This window comes from Phacochoerus africanus, chromosome 16 (genome assembly GCF_016906955.1).
Source record: "Phacochoerus africanus isolate WHEZ1 chromosome 16, ROS_Pafr_v1, whole genome shotgun sequence".
Classification (NCBI taxonomy): Eukaryota; Metazoa; Chordata; class Mammalia; order Artiodactyla; family Suidae; genus Phacochoerus; species Phacochoerus africanus.
Window position 1 is genome coordinate 13,683,135 of NC_062559.1, and position 23,185 is coordinate 13,706,319.

The window sequence follows — 23,185 nt, forward strand, 5'->3', positions numbered from 1 at the left end:
TCAAATCAGATCACTAGCTCAGTCAATGTAAAAAACGTAGGAGTTCTCATTGTGGTGCAGTGGAAACGAACCTGACTAGTATCCAAAAGGATGAGGGTTTGATCCCTGGCCTTGCTCAGTGGGTTGGGGATCCAGCGTTGCCATGAGCTGTGGTGTAAGTCGCAGACTTGGCTGGGATCCCATATTACTGTGGCTGTGGTGTAGGCTGGCAGCTGCAGCTTCAATTCCACCCCTAGCCTGGGAAGTTCCACATGCCATTAGTGAGGCCTTAAAAAAAAAAAATTTTGATTTAAAAAAATGCAGAAGAAACAGTCTTTGTAGAATTACTTTTTAAAGCTTTAAGAACAGAAAATAACACAGACAAATAGGAGTTCCCGTCATGGCGCAGTGGTTAACAAATCCAACTAGGAACCATGAGGTTGTGGGTTCAATCCCTGGCCATGCTCAGTAGGTTAAGGATTCAGCGTTGCCATGAGCTGTGGTGTAGGTTGCAGATGCGGTTCAGATTCCACATTGCTGTGGCTGTGGTGTAGGCCAGCAGCCACAGCTCTGATTAGACCCCTAGCCTGGGAACCTCCATATGCTGAGGGAGCGGCCCTAGAAAAGGCAAAAAGACAAAATAATAATAATAATACATACATACACACATACAAATAGAGACAGTCTTCCAGGGTCACATAAATTTTGCTTAGGCATTTAAAATCCTTTCTGGGGGACGTTCCCATCATGGCTCAGTGGTTAATTAATCCAACTAGGAACTATGAGGTTGTGGGTTTGATCCCTGGCCTCGCTCAGTGGGTTAAGGATCCGGCATTGCCATGAGCTGTGGTGTAGGTTGCAGATGCAGCTTGGATCTGGAGTTGCTGTGGCTCTGGCGTAGGCCGGCGGCTACAGCTCCAATTAGACTCTAGCCTGGGAACCTCCATATGCCTCGGGTGTGGCCCTAAAAAAGACAAAAAAAAAATTTTTTTAATTAAAAAAAATAAAGTCCTTTCTGGAGCAATGTTAATATACTTTACTGTAATATATGAATGAATAAAACACCCTGTCCTTTTCTGAGGAAAAAAGAGAAATGCACACACACACATGCACACTATCAAGAATCACCCCATTTTAATTCAACGAAAAATAATTAAAAACTTTATGTTTTGACATTTAATAATGTTAAGCATTACTGGAAAACCAAAAAGTTAGAAGACACTATTCCTATCCTTCAGAGAGCATATCTGACTAAAGAACTTAAATTTTGCTCTAGTGAATAAGAGAAACAACTAGAAAAACAAGTGGTACCTAATTAAATTTAAAAGCTTTTGTACAGTAAAGGAAACGACTGACAAAATAATCTTTGACAAAATAATTATCGACAACCTACTGAATGGGAGAAAATATTTGTAAAAGATATGACCAACAAGGGGTTAATATCCAAAATATATAAACAACTTACACAATTCAACATCAAAAAAACAAACAACCTGTTTAAAAATAAGACCCAAACAAGACATTTCTCCAGAGAGGACATGCAGGTGGTCAACGGGTACCTGAAAAGATACTCAACACCACTAATTACCAGGGAAATGCAAGTCAAAACCACAATGAGGAATTCCCTGCTGGACTAGTGGTTAAGGATCAGGCATTGCCACTGCTGTGGTGTGAATACCGTCCTTGGCCGTGGGAACTTCTGTATGCCGTGGGCGTGGTCAAAAAAAAATCACAATGAGATACCACCTTACACCTGTCAAAATGGCTATTGTCAAAAAGAACACAAAGGGAGTTCCCGTTGTGGCTCAGCAGGTTAAGAACACAACTAGTACCCACAAGGATGTGGGTTCAATCCCTGGCCTTGTTCAGTGGGTTAAGGATCCATGAGCTGCAACGTAGGTAAAAGATGCTGCTGGGATCCCACACTGCTGTGGCTTGGTATAGGATCCAGCTGCTGCTCTGATTCGACCCCTATAGTGTTGGTAGAATGTAAATTGTGCAGCTACTGTGAAAAGTCGTATGCAGTTTTCTCAAAAAACTAAAACTAGACAAACCATGTGACTTAACAATTCCACTCCTGGGTATATATCCAAATAAAAACAAAAGCACTAATTAGAAAAGATATATGCAGAATTCCTACTGTTGCACAGGGCCATAAAGCTGGTTTGATCCCTAGCCCAGCACCATGGGTTAAAAGGATCCAGCACTGCCACAGCTGCAGCACAGGTCACAACTGCAGCTCAGACCTAATCCCTGGCCTGGAAACTCCATATGCTCTGCCGCAAGGTAGCCAAAAAAAAAAAAGGAAAAAGATACACGCACCTCAATGTCAATGTTCATAGCAGCATTACTTACAACTGTCAAGATATGGAAACAAAGTAAATGTCGAAAAACAGATGAAGGGATAAAGATATGGTGTACACACACACACACACACACACACACACACACACACACACACACACACACACACTGGAATACTACTCAGCCTTAAAAAATGAAATTTTGCCATTTGCAATAACATAGGTGGACTTGCAAGGTATTATGCTAAGTGAAATAAGTCAAAAATACTGTATGGTATCACTTAAACGTGGAATCTAAAAAATACAACAAACCAGTGAATGTAACTGAAAAGAAACACAGATATGGAGAACAAAGTAGTGGTTACCAGTGAGGAGAACAAAGCGGGAACGGGGATGGGTAATACACAATATATATTGGGGATAGATGACTAAGAAATACAAACTACAATGTATAAAATATGCTATAAGGATATATTATGACAACACAAGGAATATGGCCAATATTTTATAATAACTATAAATGGAATACAACCTTTAAAAGTTGTGAGTATTGTATGCCTGTAACCTAAAGAGTACTGTAATCAACTATACTTCAACTTAAAAAAGTAAACTAGGAGTTCCCATTGTAGCTCAGTGGTTAACGAATCCGACTAGAGACCATGAGGTTACAGGTTTGATCCCTGGCCTTGCTCAGTGGGTTAAGGAACTGGCGTTGTCGTGAGCTATGTTGCAGGTGGCAGACACGGCTCGGATCCCATGTTGCTGTGGCTGTGATGTAGGCTGGTGGCTACAGCTCCAATTGGACCCCTAACATGAGAACCTCCATATGTCTCAGGTGCGGCCCTAGAAAAGGCAAAAAATAAATAAATAAATAAATAAATAAATAAAATAATAATAAAAAAGTAAACTAGAAGAGATTTCTAAGCAAGGAAATTATGTAATGAAAATAATGGTTTTTTTACAAAGACTAATTTGGTAGTGGCAGGTAAGATAATTTAGTGAGAGAAAAAAGTATTCAGTAAATAAATTTTCTTTTTAGTTAAACGTATTTTTCGGAGCTTAAATGCAGTGAGTCAAGGATCTGTTTGGCACTGTCACTACATCGCTGCTATGCCTCTGGTTACAGCTGTGGCTCAGGTTTGATCCCTGGCCTGCAAACTTCTGCATGCCTAGGGTAAGGCCAAAAAGAAACAAACAAAACAAAATATTCTTTCTGTACACACACACACACAAGAGCATATATGTATGCTAGGAAACCTGGAAGGATGCAAAGTATTCTACAACTCATTCTTATTTGCCCTTCTGACTATTTTCTTCCAGGCTTAGGCTATTATTTTCATACAAGCTTAAGGCAATAAGCAGGAGCTACTAGAATTACACCCCCTAAAGGTGAAGAAACGAAAAAACTTAAAAGAGAATGCCAAATGTATATGTTAAATTTACCACTCATAAACTTTAAGCATCATAAAAAAACCTGGGTACACCTTAAAATGCCACTGTGTTAGAACACAAATAAAATTACCTTCTTACATGCTTGTGGACCTACCCAAGTAATGATGGTAGATGTGAGCTGTAAAAAGGCAATCAACCCATCTTGCTCCTTCTGGGTGATGCCACGTGAAGGAAGGTGACGGTACTGGACACTATCCGCACTCGGAAGATCCTTCCGGAGGTGTTCGTGGTAAAGCATCAAGGAGTGAAAGAAATGTTCCCAGGAAACAGGACTGCCGCCTGCTCCCTGAATGTTTTCAACTATACAGAAACACAACAAAGAATTTCCTTTGTAAAATGTCTAAGCATTTGTTTGGAAATGGAGGGAAAAAAAAAATTTAAAACAGTAAGCTTTGTTTGCCTTTGTCCTAGGTAAATTATGTGCTGAAAACTGGTTAGAAATCCTCTGTAAGCTAAAACTCGGGATTAATTTTTTCCTGGGACTAAGATGGGATGATGTCCAGGTAAACACAAAGGTAAGTTACTTTGGATGTCAGTTACCTGCTTCATATCCAGGACAGCTCTCTATGTTGTCATGTGACTATACAGGGCTGCTTTTCCCATGAGTAGTTCCCAAATGCTGTGCTTAAATGAAATTCCCAAAGAGAAAGATAACTACAATCTAGATTTGCAAATTACACTACTCCATTATACACCACGTACTGACAGCAAAAGCCTAGCAGACAAGATAAGCGAGCCCTAACAGAGTAGTCAAAACACTGGTCTTGGAGCCAGACAGATCCCAGTTTCCATCACAGCTCCCCAATTACTTGGGAGCTTCAGTAAATTACTCAACTTCTCGAAACGTCAGTTTCTTCACATGTAAAAATGAAAGTAATAACATCTACCTAACAGAAATGTTTAATACATATTTCTTTCTCTTCCCATTTGCAATATTTTTGTTCCAACCAGATTCGAGTCTGAAAATTAAATGAGGAAATTAGGAGAAAGTTGAGAGAAAAACTGAAATTTAGAAAACAAGGACTTACGAAGATAAAGAAATGGAAGTTCCCGTCGTGGCGCAGTGGCTAACGAATCCGACTAGGAACCATGAGGTTGCGGGTTCGGTCCCTGCCCTTGCTCAGTGGGTTAACGATCCGGCGTTGCCATGAGCTGTGGTGTAGGTTGCAGACGCGGCTCGGATCCCGTGTTGCTGTGGCTGTGATGTAGGCCTGCAGCTACAGCTCCGATTAGACCCCTAGCCTGGGAACCTCCATATGCCGCAGGAGCGGCCCAAGAAATAGCAACAACAACAACAAAAAGACTAAAAATAAAAAAAATAAAAAAAATAAAAAAAATAAAAGAAATGAAACTTATGTGGAAAGTGTATATATTTTGCTTCAAGCACCAGATATGTTCTTGAATATTTATATTAATTCTGATTAATTAAACTGAACTGTATTTTATAAAATAAATGATAAAAATTCTCCAGTCTCTGGAGCCATAATCAAAGTATCGCCATACAAAAAGCCAGCAATGTGCCTCTCTCTGTAATAAAAATAATATATATGCCCAGTAGAACCTAGCACAAATAACTCATATACTTTAACAAACAGAAGGATACTCAACTAAGAATGTCACAACAGGAGTTCCTGTTGGGCTCAGTGGTTAAGGAACCTGACTAGCACCCATGAGGACACAGGTTCAATCCCTGGCCTTGCTCAGTGGGTTAAGGATCCGGCATCGATGTGAGCTGTGGTGTAGGTTGTAGATGGGCTCAGATTTGGCATTGCTGTGGCTGTGGTGTAGGCCACTGGCTACAGCTCCAATTCAACTCCTAGCCTGGGAACCTCTATATGCCGTGGGTACGGACCTCAAAAAACAAACAAAAATTAATGTCACGACAAACTTAGACAACACTGAGATTTTTCTTACCATGACTGCTACCATTGACTTTGAGCAGGCTAAAACAGTAGTGGGCGCACTGGGGCCCATTGGCCAATCCCTGGAGCATTTTCAAGTAAGGAATGTAAATAGTTGGAGGCAACAGGTCACCCATTTGCCTGACAAACTTTGACAAGACAACCTGAAACAGGGAAAACCAATAGTTTATATGAAGCCTATCTTAACTTAAAGCCAACATGGACTAGCTAATGAAGACTACATATGAACTGAAGTTTCCTGGTGGCTGGCACTGGTTTCTGGCATTGTCCCTACTGTGGCTCAGGTCACTGCTGTGGCATGGGTTCAATCCCTGGCCCAGGAACTTCCACAAGATATGGGCACGGCGAGGAAAAAAAAAAAAAAAAGACTACATACGAACTAAAACAAATAAAATATTCTCATTTTAAGTCCCCCCAAGACAAAATAATCTAGTATTCTATTTATGAAAAATTGCATCGTTTGTTATTAGCAATTTAATACAATTATAGAATATCTTTGTGACCATAAAATACATTCTTAAAAAAAAATCTCAATGTCACAAAAGACCACTCACATTCTCAATATGTAAAACAAACGAAGAAATTTACTCATCTAAAATTAACAACAGGAGTTCCCACTGTAGATCAGCAGGTTACAAATCCAACTAGCATCCATGGTTTGATACCTAACCTTGCCAGTGGGTTAAGGATCTGGCCTTGCTGTAAGCTGTGGGGTAAGCCACAGACACAGCTTGGATCCTGCACTGCAGGGGCTGTGGAGTAAGCCAGTGGCTATGGAGTAAGCCCGCAAGTGTTGCTCTGATTCGACTGCTAACTTGGGAACTTCCATATGCCACAGGTGAGGCCCTAAAAAGCAAATAAATAAATAAATAAAATTCAATTCAATTCAAATCAATTCAATTCAATTAACAACAAAGATATACTCAGAACCCAGAATTCCTAAATCCACATCAAATTTAGTATGATACTCTAGGAACCTAAAAAAAAATTTTTTTAATTTTTATGGCTACACCCACAGCATACGGAAGTTCCCAAGCCAGGGAATTAATCTGAGCTGCTGCTGCAATCTACACCACAGGTGAGGCAGTGCTGGATCCTTTAACCCACTGTGCCAGCTGGGGATCAAACCCGCACCTTCAGTGACCCAAGCCACTGGAGTCCAATCCTTACCCCACTGTGCCACAGCGGGAACTCTCCTCTAAGAATTTTGATGGTAACCTATAACTTACTCCGTTTTGTGTTCTTGCCAATACCATGCTCCTACACTCCTGTTCTCTAAGTCCACGGCTTCCTTTTCCCTTTTCTCTTGCTCAAGCCTTAAATCTACTATCAATAAGTAAACGTATTATTCAGACTAAATAGCTGGAACTCAGAACTGAAAATGTTACAGATCTCTGGAAATTACTATTAAATCTATTAGGTATAACAATAATTTTATGATTATATAGAAAAATATCCTTATTTTTAAGAGATATTAATTTAACCAATGAGAGGTGAAGGATCACGCTGCCTATAACTTATTTTAAAATATCCCATAAAATGGGAGTTCCTGTCATGGCGCAGTGGAAACGAATCCGACTAGGAATCATGAGGTTGTGGGTTCGATCCCTGGCCTTGCTCAGTGGGTTAAGGATCCGGCATCGCTGTGAGCTGTGGTGTAGGTCGCAGATGCAGCTCGGATCTGGCATTGCCGTGGCTGTGGTATAGGCCGGCAGCTACAGCTCTCATTGGACACCCAGCCTGGGAACCTCCATATGCTGCAGGTGTGGTCCTAGAAAGACAAAAAAAAAAAAGAAAATCCCATAAAATGAAAGCAGTAGAAATAACAAGAGTAGAAGTAAACATGGCAAGATGTTACCAGCTATTAAATTAAGATGTTGTATGTTCATTATATTTATTCTCTCTTCCATATGTTTGAAAATCTTCACAATGGAAAATTTTTTTAAAGTTTTTTAATAAATCCTTCTCCCAAAACATTTTTAAATGGAAAAAATGTAGAACAACAAATATTAGAAATACAGTTTTTAAAAAAAGGGAGAAAGAGGAGGGGTCCTGATCTTACACCTTGTTATATGGCATGAAAATATCTACAATAGGAAATTCTGAAAAGACAAAGACAGATGTGGCCATCCATCTAAATGTGCTGCTGCACACTGCGCTTTAGTTAACACAGGATACAAAACGGACTTTTTCCTACTGACTCATAGGTAACTTTGTAGCCTTTTCCTTCAGTATTTATACCTCTCCTATCTTCCCCAATTGGCTAAGGATGACATATATTTGTTATTGTCACACATATAGAGGACAGACTAAAGCTAACAAATACCAATAAAATCCTTGGAGTTTCCGTCATGGTTCAGTAGAAACGAATGTGACTAGCATCCATGAGGACACAGATTCAATCCCTAAACTCACTCAGTGGGTTAAGGATCTGGCGTTGCTGTAGGTCACAGACGCGGCTTGGATCTGGTATGGCTGTGGCTATGACTGTGGCTGTAGGCTGGCAGCTGTGGCTTTGATTCAACCCCTGGCCTGGGAATTTCCAAATGCCACTGGTGTGGCCATAAAAAGCAAAAAAAAAAAAACTAATAAAATCCAAATAAGTGACTCATAAGGAAATTACACACCTTTCTGTGTCTAATGATTCACTGCATTGCTAATATCCAATAATAGGCTAACTATATAAACTCCAAAATGATCAGATCGGGGAGTTCCCTGCTGGCTCAGTAGGTTAAGGACCTGGCATTGTCATTGCTATGGCTTAGGTCACTGCTATAGCACAGGTTCGATCCCTGGCAGGAGACCTTCCTCATGTCACAGGCATAGCCAAAAAAGAAAAAAAAAAAAAAGAAAGAAAATCACATTAATTTAAGAGTTTCAATTTCCTTAAATAAAAGAAAAAAATTGTAAATATTTGAAGGTTACACTAGTATTTTTTTGTGCTAACAGCAGTAACATCAGGAAATAACACTTTTCATGTTTTTAAGATTTCCGATTACCATCCCAGAGCATAAAAGTAGAAAAAAACTAGGAACTCACCTGGCGTTGAGGGGGTCGCTGATGAGCCACCCCAAGGTAAGAACCCAGGATAGTGGAAGTCTGAAGAGGCTCTGAGGGACACCAATATTCTAGCGCAAGCTCCAAATTAAAAGGGTTCTTTTTATAAAGCTCACCAATCTGCAAAGAGTAAACAAAGACTGTGGGAAAATGTCCATAACTCAAAAGTTATTTTTAAATAAAAATTTACATTTTTATTGAATTCACTTCTATACTTAAGATACTAGACCTGAAATTTTCCACAGTTAGGGAAAAAATAATGGAGGAAGGGAGATGACAACCCATCCAACATAAAACTTACCAGGAGCATTAAGTGTTCCAGATCTCGTCTAAGTGAAATGGGGGGTTCATTGCCCATCTGCATGCTCATGTGAATCATTCGAGCATCTTCATCTGCTCGATTCCTCAGCTGCTTCACCTATTAAATTTATTACATATGGTTTATCTGTAAATTATGCAGGTTAATAATAATGACATCAGGAAATCAGGCAACTGTCTAAATGTGATTACATAAAAGAACACTTTTAACTATCCAATTTTAATGATGTGAAGGAAAAAAATGCTAGGAATTTTACTACAACATTATTGACAATAATTTACACTATCTTAAAATCTGAGTGCATTTTTTTTTTGGTCTTTTTGTCTTTTTTTGGCAGGGGAGGGGGCAGCCACAGCATGTGCAGATTCCCAGACTAGGGGTCCAATCGGAACTGTAGCCACCAGTCTATGCCAGAGCCACAGCAACGCTGGATCTGAGCCATGTCTGTGACCTACACCACAGCTCACGGCAACACCGGATCCTTAAGCACTGAGCGAGGCCAGGGATCAAACCCAAGTCCTCATGAATGCTAGCTGCTAGTGGGTTCGCTAACTGCTGAGCCACAACAGGAACTCCCTCAGTGCATTTTTCACTATAGATAAGTTAATTTAATTTTATTTATCTATTTCTTTAAGGCCACACCCTCAACATATGGAAGCTCCCTGGCCAGGGATTGAATCTAAGCCACAGCTGTGACCTATGTCATAGCTGCGGCAAAACCAGATCCTTTACCCCACTATGCTGGGCTGGAGATCAGACCAGCACCTCCACAATGACCCAAGCAACTACAATCAGTTCTTAACCTACTGAGCCACAGTGGGACCTCTTAAGAAGTTGACTTTAACTACACGTTTCTCAATTACTGACATTTTGGGCTAGATATCTCTTCAAGTAGGTTGGATGATTCTAAACATTTCATAATGTTTAGCATCCCTAGAACTTCCTACTAACTACCAATACCACCACTACAGTCAACGTAAGGAGCAAAACTAGCCTCACTCATTTCCCAAACAGGCTTTGAAGGACAGCCTGGTTAAGAGCCATTGCCTTACAATATCTGTGTCAACTAAATGTCAACTGACATAAGAAACCATCGCTAGACAAATTCAGTTACAGTTGTTGATTTCAACACGTGCCTCCCAATAAATAGAACAGTATACAGAAAATCAGTAAGAATATGAGACTTGAACAACCTTTATCAACCAACTTTACCTAGTTGACAATTACAGAACTTTTCACAGAACAGCAGCAAAATATACATTCCCTTCATGTGCACATTTACCAAAATAGGCCATATTCTTAAGTCATGAAACAAACCTTTACAAACTTAACATAAGTGAAGTTCTATAAAATATATTCTCCGACCACAACAGAAATAAATCAGAAATCAGTTATAAACAGCTATCTGGAAGTCTCCCATATATCTGCAAAATAACAATTTACTTACAAACGACCCATCAATCAAAGAAGACTCAAAGAAAATCAGAAAACACATTAAACTGAATAAACACAGCATCTTGAAATTTGTGATCAACTAAAGCACTAATTATAGATAAATTTACAACATGAAATGCCCATGTTAGGGAAAAAGAAAGGTTTCGAATCAATAATCTAAGCTTCCGCCTTAAAAAACTGCAATGACAAGGGCAGATTAAAACCTAATCAGAGGAGGGAGTTCCTGTTCTTGCTCAGCAGTAATAAACCTGACTAGTATCCATGAGGAAGCAGGTTTGATCCCTGGCCTTGCCTAGTGGGTTAAAGCTTCTTCGTTGCCGTGGGCTGCTGTGTAGGTCACAGATGCAGCTCAAATCCTACATTGCTGTGGCTGCAGTGTAGGCTGGCAGGTACAGCTCTGATTCAACCCCTAGGCTGGGGGTGGTATGGGCCTAAAAAGACAAAAACAAGCAAACAAACAAAAAAACAAGCAGAGGAGTTCTCTTATGGTGCAGTGGGTTTCAAATCTGGCATTATCACTGCAGCAACTTGGGTCACTGATGTGGTACAGGTTTGATCCCTACCCTAAGAACTTTCGCATTCCATGGGCAAGCCCAAAAAACATACAAACAAAAACCTAAGTAGAGAAGAAGAAAGCAATAAAACCAGAAATCAATAACAGTGAAAGTAAATATAGGAAAATCAACAAAGCCTAAAGCTAGCACACTGGAGAGAGAAGACTGATAAACCTCTAGATGGGTTAATTAAGAAAAAAAGAAGACACAAATTACCAGTATTAGGGATGAAAGAAACATTACTATGGATCATACAGACATAAACAGTATAATATTAGGAATAACTTTATGCTAATCAATTTGATAACTGGAATAAAATAGACAAACTCACCGACAGACACAAACCATCAAAGCTCACTCAAGAAGAAACAGATGGAGTTCCCGTAGTGGCTCAGTGGTTAACGAATCCGACTAGGAACTATGCGGTTGTGGGTTCGATCCCTGGCCTTGCTCAGTGGGTTAAGGATCCGGCTTTGCTCCGATTGAACCCCTAGCCTGGGAACTGCCATATGCCACAGGAAGCGGCCCTAGAAAAGGCAAAAAGACAATAAAAAAAGAAGAAATAGATACTAAATAGTACTATATCCATTAATAAAATTCCAGTGTCCCTAAATTGTGTGAATTAATTCACTGTTTACCCTATCCAAGCCACATATGATTTTGTCTATTCAAATGCCTCTTAGCTGTCATTTTTTCAGTCCCTTCTGGACTGAAAATTTGTGGCTTCATTTCCACAAATGCAAAATGAAAGGATTTCCTCCTATTTCAAAATTCTATGATGTTAATCCTTCAAGGCTGATGAGGGCTCAAGTTATCCGTTAAACACTCCTTGAATATTATAGTCCTGGGTAACTTAACTCATTCATCATACCCTGAGTAAGCACTTAACTCCGTGTTTGTTACCAATTCTGGGTACTTGTTCTACTTGCCTTATGTTGTTCAGCAGGTATGGTATCACAACTGCACACAGGTATTACAAGTCTAGACCTTTCGGGTGCTTGTTTTATGCACATACACATGCACACGGAGAACATGGTTTTACAGACCTTTACTCCCTCCTTAACTTTCTACTCCCACTTTGATGGCTTTCTTGCCACAAAATGACACACACATGCTATGAAGAAACTGTCTAAAATGGCTCTAAGAATACCCCGTTTTGCTGCTGTATAGCACAGGGAACTATATCCAATCACCTGTGACAGAACATGATGGAAGATAATATGAGAAAAAGAATATATACATATATATGTGTGTGTGTGTGTATATGACTGAGTCACTTTGCTATACAGAAGAAACTGAAAGAATGATGTAAATCAACTATAATAAAAACATTTTTAAATAAAGAACTCCTTTTTGGATCAAAGTTACAGCTCAAGCACTTTATTCAAAAAATAAACTCACTAGGAGCTACCATTGTGGCTCAGTGGTTAATGAACCTGACTAGCATCCATGAGGACCGCAGGTGCTATTCCTGGCCTTGCTCAGTGGGTCAGCGATCTGGTGTTGCCATGAGGTGTGGTGTAGGTCGCAGATGCGGCTTGGGTCCTGCGTTGCTGTGGCTGTGGTATAGGCCCACAGCTATAGCTCCGATTTGACCCCTAGCCTGGGAACCTCTATATGCCTCAGGTACGGCCCTAAAAAGCAAAAAAAAAAAAAAAAAAAAACCCATAAAACAAAAAAAACTAACTAGCGGGAGCAGGACCCTACGGCCCTATTACGAAAGAGAAGAGAGAGGAAGAGAGGGATGGGGGAGAAAGGAACATTTGTATTAGTTTCTTTCTTTTTTTTTTTTGATTATTTTTAGGGCCACACCCAAGGCATATGGAAGTTCCCAGGCTAGGGGTTGAGTCAGAGCTGCAGCTACCAACCTAGTTACAGCCACAGCAAAGCAGAATCTACATCCTACACGACAGCTCACAGCAACGCCACCCTTAACCCACTGAGCAAGGCCAGGGATCAAACCTGTGTCCTCATGGATACTAGTCAGCTTTGTCACCACTGAGCTACAACGGGAACTACTTGTATTAGTTTCTTAGAGCCATTACTTTACCTGTATTCATGTAGAAGTCCACTTATACATTATAATTAAGAGTTTAAACAATTAGCTATAAAACTGGAGATTTTCCACTATGCCTCTTCCAAGTGAATGCATAAAAAGCATCAAATAGGGCAATCTTTGTACTGACTCCCCAGGGTATCATAGAATTAATACTTTTCTACCTATAGAAGCATTTTCATTTGCCTATTACTTTGTCATTATAAACCATTCTCAACATCAAATATATCTTCTTTTTAGCTTGTTCTCAATTAATGGGTCTTATGTTATTTCATCTTCATGAATCACAAACTAATTCACAAGCTACAACATAACAATTACTGCCAAATATTAGTCTATGATAAAAGATTTTGTTTCCAAAACATAAAGTTGGTTAATTGATTAATTTTTAATTATTTTATAAAATTCTTCTACCACTTTTTACTCATCCTAGTTTTTTGCTTTGGGGTTTGTAAAGTTTTTTTTGTCTTTTTTAGGGCTGCACTCGCGGCATATGGAGGTTCCCAGGTTAGGGGGTGCCATCAGAGCTGCAGCTGCTGGCCTACACCACAGCCACAGCAACACCAGATCTGAGCCACGTCTCTGACGTACACCACAGCTCATGGCAATAGTGAATCCTTAACCCACTGAGTGAGGCCAGCGATCAAACCTGAGTCCTCATGGATACTAATCGAGTTTGTTACCACTGAGCCACAACGGAAACTTCATACTCATCCTACATTATTACACTTACCTTCATTGGCATAAGTGCCAAGAAATCTGTGATGAGATTATGGATTCTACGAATATAAAACTCCTCCTGATAGAAGTTTTCTGACACCACCACGGCTTCAGTGAGGAACAAGAAAACGTTGTCAGCAACTGCAAGCTCTGCCATGGCTTCATCTGCTTCTGTGAATTCAGCCAGAGCTAGAAACATATTTAAAAAACAGCACACAGAAGAAAAGTTATTAAACTAGGTATTATTCTGCTAATGGTTCAAATTTCAGGCCTCTTCTCAACCCTCTAGCACGTGCTACATACAAAATAAGACAGTGTGTCACTGTAGGTGACTCACAAACCTCAAAGAACTAGAGAAAAAGTACATTAGAAAACCATTTGGGAGTTCCAGTTGTGGCGGGGTGGAAAGGAATCTGACTAGTATCCATAGGACGTGGGTTCAATCCCTGGCCTTGATCAGCAGGTTACGGATCTGGCATTGCCATGAGCTGTGGTGTAGGTGACAGACACAGCTTGGATCTGGCGTTGCTGTGGCTGTGGCATAGGCCAGCAGCTGTAGCTCCGATTCAACCTCTAGCCTGGGAATCTCCATATGCTGCAGGTGCAGCCCTAAAAAAAGACAAAACAAAACAAAAAAGAAAACCATCTGCTCTTCACAATAACATTAAGACTGATAAATAAATTACTTAAGAAATGTATATGTAACACAAATATAGTCAGGGAGTTATTATCAAAATTATAACATTAAAATGATGCTAAGGCTTTAACCTCAATGAAATGAACTGGATCATTCACAAAGTCTTCACAGCCAACAAGTGAAGACCAAAAATATGGGAGTTCCCATCATGGCTCAGCAGTTAACTAACCCAACCAGCAGCCATGAAGACTCGGTTTGATTCGTGGCCTCACTCAGTGGGTTAAGGACCCGGCGTTGCTGTGAGGTGCGGTGACAGTCACAGACATGGCTCGGATCCTGGGTGATCTGGAGTAGGCTGGCAGCTACAGCTCCAACTGGATGCCTAGCCTGGGAACCTCCATATGCCACAGTTGTGGCCCTAAAAAGACAAAAAAAAAACAAAATACGGACACTTAAGTAAATCTAGTATTTGGTAACCAAGTAGCAAAAATTGAACATCTAAATCTTAACCTAGAAACAAAATGGTCTACCTATAATATTTTTAGTTATCTATTTGGAAAAGTTCAAACAGATATCTAAAGATAGATAAAACTAGTATAATGAACCTCGACATTCCCATCACCTAGTTTCAATATTATCCATTTTTTTTTTTTTGTTATTCTTATTTCATCTAGATTTCCATGACTAAATTAGACTGAAGCAAATTCCAGACAATTTAGCATTACACTCCTAAGTATTTTGGTATACAACTCAGTAAGGTATTTAAAAAAACAACAACAACAACAAAAATAAACCACATATACACAATGCCATTATATCTTAAAAAATAATTCAATAACAAATCTAGACAGTGGTCAAATTTATAGCTATCCTATAAATGTTATAAAAAACTTTGGTTTTGTCTTTTTGCTTTTTACCTTTTGTGTAATTTGTTTGCTGGAATCAGCATTCCAATAAGGCCTACATATTGCAATTAATTGATACATCTACAGGCTCCTATAATGACATCTTCATTTTTCCCTTGCCCTTTATTTGCTGAAGAAGCTGGGTCTTTTATCCTGCAGAGTTTACTGCGTGATTTGGCATTGCGTCCCAGTGATGTAGTTCGCACATTCCTTTATCCTCTTGGATACACTAAAAATTAATAGTTTGGTCTTGAGGTTTGATCAATTACACTCCATTTTTTTCAGCAAAAGTATGTCATAGGTAATGCTCTTTTCTTCCATCAAAAACTATATTGCTGAGAGTTCCCATCATGACTCGGTGGTAATGAACCCGACTAGGATCCATGAGGATGGGCGTTCGATCCCTGACCTCACTCAGTGGGTTATGGATCCCGTGCTGCCATGAGCTATGGTGTAGGTCACAGACACGGCTCAGATCCCATGCTGTTGTGGTTGTGACACGGGCTGCCAGCTGTAGCTCTGATTCAACCCCTAGCCTGGGGACTTCCATATGCCACAGGTGCAGCCCTAAAAAGCAAAAACAAAAACAAAAAAAAAACAAAAATCCACAAAACTATGTTTTTATTTATTTCTTTTAAATTTTACATATAAAATTCCTAGGTAATTTTGTGGTAATCTGGCTTTGGAAAAGAATTATTAAATAGCTTATTCTGCTTGACTGTCACAGTCCAAATACAACCTGTGCTACTTAAAGTACATTTTTACTGCCTTGAAAAGGGTCAGGAATAGATATAAAACCAAGATTGTCTTGACCAGAAAAAAAGAGACTATTTGTTTTTTTCTTTTATCATTTATGTGTTGTTTTGCACTTTGAAATAAAGCCTTTATATCTACCCATACCATACAAGTTCCCTAAGAACAAAATAATTCTTTAATTCTTTATCATGACTAATAATAATGGCTACTAAATTATTAATGAATTAATATTAAATATTACTAACAATTAGTTCCAAGCCTTCACTTGAATTCAGAAATACTGGAATTAAAATTTCAAGAGGATCAACTTAAGAACTATTGCAGCAATGCTTGATCCTATCTACTGAGTGAGGTGAGGGATCGAACCTGAATTCTCACACACACTATGTCGGGCTCTTAACCCGCTGAGCCACAATGGGAACTCCAAGAACTATTTCTTAAAGACTACTTATTTAAGTAACAAAGTACACTTATATCTTAATGTAAATTGAGTTTTAATGTCTCAAAATAGTATATAAAAATTTTACATCAACAAGGACCTACTCTATCATACAGGAAACTCCACTCAATATTCGGTAATAACCTAAATGGAAAAAGAATCTGAAAAAGAGTGAATGTGTGTGTGTGTATACCTGAATCACTTTGCTTTCACTTGAAACTAACACAACATTTTAAGTCAACTATACTCCAATATAAAATAAAAATTAAATTTAAAAAATTATAAAGTTTGGTAAAATCCAAAACACATTTTTTAAAAAAATGCAATAAAAATATTCGATAAATTTTCCAGAAGTCTATAAAGTAGGAACTAATTTTTCAAAATTCAGATTTCTGTTAAAACTTGACTGGATTACTTCAAGAAATGATGAATTCTGGGGTTCTCTTACGGTATAGTGGGTTAAGGATCTGGCGCTGTCACTGCAGTGGCTAAGGTGGCTGTTAGTGTGACATGGTTCAGTCCCTGACTGAGAAACTTTCACATGCCACAGGTGCAGCCAAAAAAAAATAAAGAAATGAATATTTCTGCAGTTATTCATCTTTTCGAGTAATTTTTAAAATGTAAATTAACAGAAAAAATTTTTATAATTTAAAATGTTCATTATAATAGCCTTAATTTCAAAGTTTTTTGAGTATGAGCCTATAAAACTAAAGAGATTAAGCAACTGAAGATCTAGGACTTGAAACCAGATCTAGATTCCTAGACTACTCTTACCTACTATTTGGTAGTAAAGTAGAGCATATTCTATTGTGCCTCTCAAGATTCGGGCAGGGGTACAGTAATTAACAACATATGAATTTGATTAACTATTACATAGCTACTTAAAAACATATAATTTTATGCCAGAAAAGTACTGAAATAAGACTCATAAATTAATAACAGGTATAAATGAGAAACAGAATTTCTACATGAATATAAATGACTAATTCGCTATCTATCAGCTTTAATACAAAAAACCTTCAGCCAAAGAAAATCCTTTAACACAAAGAAAGCTATCCACAGCCACTTGGGATGAGCATGAGACCAGTGAACAAAATGATCTGCAGTCACACAGGTGATAAGATACTGGAATCTGCCGACACTCTTAAACTAGAAAACACTGACATGGATGGTAAATTTTAATAATAAAACCTTTTCATATTTACCGTAAAAAGCTACAGAAGCAACAGTTTGGGGGGGGCTTCTAATTACTAGAAAAGCATTGCTCTCATGCTTTTAGAGTAAACCACTATTAGTATGATATGGACATGAATGTAAATAGCAGAAGAGGATATGCTATAGTGGCTAACAATGGTAGAAGTCAAAATTCAACATCCATTATTGTTGAATCAAATATCTCCTTTGTAATATACTGTATTTAAAAATAATACTGGAGTTCCCATTGTGGCGCAGTGCTGAACAAATCAGACTAGGAACCATGAGGTGGCGGGTTCGATCCCTGGCCTTGCTCAGTGGGTTAAGGATCCAGCATTGCCGTGAGCTGTGGTGTAGGTCACAGATGCAGCTTGGATCCCACATTGCTGTGGCTCCAGTGTAGGCCGACGGGTACAGCTCTGATTAGACGCCTAGCCTAGGAACCTCCATATGCTGCAGGAGCAGGTCTAGAAAAGGCAAAAAGACCAAAAAAAAAAAAAAATACTAGTTTTTGGAGTTTCCTTGGTAGCGCAGCAGGTTAAGGATCTGGTATGGTCATTGCTATGGCTCAGGTTGCTGCTGTGGTGCAGGTTCGGTCCCTAGCCCAGGAACTTTCACATGCCATGGGCATAGCCCCAAAACAAATAATTAATTGATAATAGTTTTAGGAGTTCCCACTGCAGCACAATTGTATCAGCATCATCTCTGGAGCGTGGGATGCAGGTTCAATCCCTGGCCTGGCACAGTGGGCTGAGGATTTGGTGTTGCCATGGTTGTGGTATAGGTTACAGCTGCCGCTTGGATCTGATCTCTGGCCTGGGAGCTCTGTATGCCACGGGGTGATCAAAAAAATATTAAAAATAGTAATTTTAATACAATGTGAAAAAAATTTGAGAACAAAATCAAAAAGAAAAACATCAAAAAAAAAGTTACACTGTCATTTCAAATTTAAAACTCTTAAAGGAGAAAAAGAAGCTAAAAAGAGAACTGTCACCGGCTTCAAGAAAGGGAAAAAGGGAGTTCCCTTTGTGGCTCGGCAGGTTAAGAATCCAACTAGTATCCTTGAGGATGTGGATTTGATCCCTGGCCTTGCACATAAGGATCCAGTGTTGCTGCAAGGTGCGGCACAGGTCACAGACGCAGCTCAGATCTAGCACAGGCCAGCAACTGCACCTCCAATTCACCCCCTAGCCTGGGAACTTCCATATACCTCAGGCATGGTTATAAAAAGAAAAAAGAAAAGAAAGGGAAAAACATATTTAAAATAATTTATTTGGGGAGACAAGAAAAAAAGGAAAAGATGTATTTCACAATACAAAATTTCATTTACCACACTCTAGGTTTCTTCCTAGGCTCATGCTTATATATGTCAACGATAATACCTTTTCCAAATGTTATTAAATGCTGATATGTCATTTCTCCTAACAAAATGACCTACAATCAGTTTACCTGTCACATCAGGTAGCTGAGATATCCCCCTCAACGCCAGTGCCCAGGCAAGTCTCACGGTGGCTTGCAGCCCCGGCAGTTTCCAGGGCTGTGAGTCTTGAAGGCGAGAGTGAACTGTTGCAATGTACTGTCTCTCTGTCAACAGTGGAAGCTGATGAATCATATCTGAAAATAAAAATAAACCATTATATGAAAAAGAGCAGAAACATTCTCCCTTTGATATACAGGAATAATGTCTAAGAATCTGAAAATCAGAATATTTCAATCAAAACTTTATGACTAACATTAATGTTGGAAACAAGAAGTACACTTCTGGGAGTTCCCGTCGTGGCTCAGTGGTTAACGAATCCGACTAGGAACCATGAGGATGTGGGTTCGATCCCTGGCCTTGCTCAGTGGGTTAAGGATCCGGCGTTGCTGTGAGCTGTGATGTAGGTCCCAGACGCAGCTCGGATCCCACGTTGCTGTGGCTCTGGCGTAGGCCAGCAGCTACAGCTCCGATTCGACCCCTAGCCTGGGAACCTCCATATGCAGTGGGAACGGCCTAAGAAATGGCAAAAAAAAGACAAAAAAAAAAGTACACTGCTGTTAAAACTGTACCAACCTAAAAATGAAATGACAATCTTAAATTTTAATTTCATTATTTTCAGTGATTTTATAGATTGCAGACACAGCTCTGATCTGGTATTGCTGTGGCTGTGGTGTAGGCTGGCAGCTACAATTCCGATTCAGTCCTTATCCTGGGAACATCCATATGCCACGGGTGAGGCCCTAAAATAACAAAAAAAATATTCTTACCAGATAAATAGCCTGAATTTAAAACAAAATTTAAAAAAAACCTAACCAAAACAAAGGATGCAAACTGCAAACCTTTATCTACTCTGATTATAACATAAATGAAACAGCCAAATAATAATTAAGGAATTTTCAATTTACAGTTCAGTTATGCTATGGTACTTCAAATAAAGCATAAGATTCCCAACAAACGCTAAAAATAATGGGAAATATCACTGAGCACCTACTAATTTATTTATTTACATCATTACTTTCTTACACTTCCTTTTGATGTCATCTTGTGATAACTATTTCAATCATTCCCAACCTTTAACCAGGAAGAACAGTCTTCATCTAATTTCCTCTATTTTTAAAGTTTCTGTCTACTCTTATATATGAATTAATAGTTCATTTTTCACATTTATCAACAAAGATATACAGAATAATCAACAAATAATTAAGATGAGTTAATTAAGGAGTTCCCTTTGTGGCTTAGTGGGTTAAGAACCCAACATAGTGCCCATGAGGATGCAGGTTCGATCTCTGACCTCAGTGGGTTAAGGATCTGGTGCAGCCATGGCTGTGGCATAGGCCTGTAGCTGCAGCTGTGACTCAACCCCTATCGCATGAACTTTCATATGCTGCCAATATGGCCGTAAAAATTTAATAAATAAATAAATAAATATACACCACTATAATAAACAACTAATGAAAAACAAAACTTGTACAATTAGAAATATAATAAAATTCATTGAAAAAAATTAAAATTAAAAAGACGAGTTAACCAATATAAGTGCCCTATTGAAACCATTACAACCTAATGCCAAAAATGTTACATCTTAGCCTCTGAAGCTTTCCAGGCATTCATTCCATTTAGTTTTTGAAAGTTCCAGTTTTAAACTTCTTTTAAACTTCTTTTAACACAGCCTATATCTACTAATTCTGTGCTTAATTTCATTCAATACAGGAAATCTGACCAATGCATTAACTGGCAGTATTCCTAGATGAATGAGCAGCACAGGTGCTGCTTACTATGTGCCACACAGTGACTGTGTGACAATGTGCTTGGAGATAGGTAGTGTTTTAAATAAGCCTTTCCTAATGGCTAAGGATGATAAACAGAGAAAAGCAGAAAATGTCTGCTCTCTTCGCAGATCTTACTGGGGTGATAAAATCAAAAGTGGACAGGGGATTACTGTTGGAATGATTACAAATATTTATGACATTAAATGGCAATAATCTTCCTTTGTGGGAATCAGTTTTGAGATCCTCTGTTCTAAGCAATAACTGTTTGAGGTTACTAAGAGAAATTTGACCTACTTCACAGAAAAAAGTCAAAGATGATATATTACTAAAAATTAAAAATAAAAATTATAGTTATCTGCCCTTGAATGAAAGGTTTTAAATGTGAATAGTAAAGAAACAAGCATGTAAATTAGGGATGCATAACTCATGGATATATACTGCATATCCTTTAGACTTTCCCATTCCAAAACCCCAAAAGGCGACAGAAATATCTAATAGGGTTGTAATTACTTTTAAAATGTGGTATTAGGAGTTAACAAACCCAACGAGGATCCATGAGGATGTGGGTTCGATCCCTTGCCTTGCTCAGCGGGTTAAGGATCTGGCATTGCTTTGAGCTGTGGTGTAGGTCGAAGACTCGACTTGGACCCCAAGCTGCTGGAGCTGTGGTGTAGGCCAGTAGCTGTAGCTCTGATTCAACCCCTAGCCTGGGAACTTCCATATGCCACGGGTGCGGCCCTAAAAAGAAAAAAAAAAGTGATATTATGTCTAAATATTCAAATATGGATGAATTACACACAAAGGAATAAAATACATGACTTTTTATTTTAATTGTTAAAATACCACCCCTTGGAGTTCTGTTGTCACTCAGTGGAAAGGAATCTGACTAGCATCCGTGAGGATGCGGGTTTGATCCCTGGCCTCACTCAGTGGGTTAAGGATCCGGCATTGCCGTGAGCTGTGGTGTAGATCAAAGATGCAGCTTGGATCTGGCGCTGCCCTAGTTGTGGCGTAGGTCAGTGCCTACAACTCAGATTCAACCCCTAGCCTGGGAACCTCCATGTGCTGCAGCCCTAAAAAGACAAAATATAAAATGAAATGAAATAAAATGAAAATACCACCCCTCTTAAATGCTACCTCCATAATTAAATCTGACTTTTTGAGATAAATGTATTAATAGTTATGAAATCAATACCATCACGTTCCTCTGTGCTTTGTTCTATAAAGCTGATGTCGAAGCAGTACAGAAGCGCCATAAGAAGAGCCAGATTCACTGCATCCAACGAGCCATTAGCCTCAACTGAAACTCTTTCCAAATGTCCAATAAGGAGTAGGGTGTCATCTTTGCCTAAAGGTGACTGGCAAGCCCAGGCAAAAAGGCTTTCTGCCAGAGACTGCCTGCACTCCTTGATGAGATCGGAAACCTACAAATAAAGATGAGTGATTATCAGTATATAATTAAATAAATTACAATGAAGCCTATTCTTACTCCAAAATGTAAACTATCTATTACAAAAGCCAACTAAATAAATGTATCTGAATCCACAAATGATCCTTAAAAATCAACTCTGCAATTCTGAACAAACCCCACTGTTAATTCCTCATTCTTAAGTTCCAACCTCCTCTACAGGATAACAAATTTCTTAAAGGGGTCATTCTCCAAAAAGTGCTGGCATGGAACATAGTGACTAGACAGAGGCTGGAATAGTACAAGTCAATTTCATGGACACATATGCGTTACTAATTTTCCTATGCCTGTGTTTGTTAGAAGAACATTCTAACTGACATGAACTTTTGGCCCCCAAGATCTGACACCGACAATGCATGAACTGATGCCGTCAAGCCCTTGCCTCTTTACGATGTTTTTCACTGCCCAGACCTCTCTCGCGCTGCAGTTTTTCAAACTCATTGTTAACATCAATCTGTGACACCAGAGTAAGGACTTTGTAAGTCAATCCTTGCTCCATCAGCTCATCGGTAAACCGTGTTGTCATGGAAACCAGCTCTGGACTGTAATGAAAAAAATCAAAGTTAAAAGGAACAGTAATGTTTATACTTCCTTGTCACATAGATACGGCAAACACTTTTTTGAAGATGTTGGGTTACTGGAAACAACCAGGATGGGTTATAATCCAGCTGTTTTCATTCCTTTTAGATCGTTAGGTTTCAATAAACTTTTAACCTAAAT

General features: G+C 39.0%; 1 protein-coding gene across 2 annotated transcripts in view; it reads right to left on the minus strand.

Annotated features, from left to right (window-relative positions):
- Positions 1-23,185, minus strand: part of NUP205 (nucleoporin 205) — a 103,063-nt gene that overhangs the window by 67,970 nt on the left and 11,908 nt on the right. For both annotated transcript variants that reach the window (XR_007132594.1, XM_047763169.1), the window contains exons 5-12: positions 22,848-23,007; positions 22,193-22,421; positions 19,198-19,362; positions 13,831-14,006; positions 9,015-9,131; positions 8,696-8,833; positions 5,649-5,799; positions 3,829-4,034 (exon numbers count right to left, since the gene is read on the minus strand). Coding sequence is in view for 1 of the 2 variants with exons in the window: in XM_047763169.1 (XP_047619125.1) it covers positions 3,829-4,034; positions 5,649-5,799; positions 8,696-8,833; positions 9,015-9,131; positions 13,831-14,006; positions 19,198-19,362; positions 22,193-22,421; positions 22,848-23,007 (1,342 nt within the window). In the remaining variant the exon portion in view is untranslated. The remainder of the gene's footprint in view (positions 1-3,828; positions 4,035-5,648; positions 5,800-8,695; positions 8,834-9,014; positions 9,132-13,830; positions 14,007-19,197; positions 19,363-22,192; positions 22,422-22,847; positions 23,008-23,185) is intronic.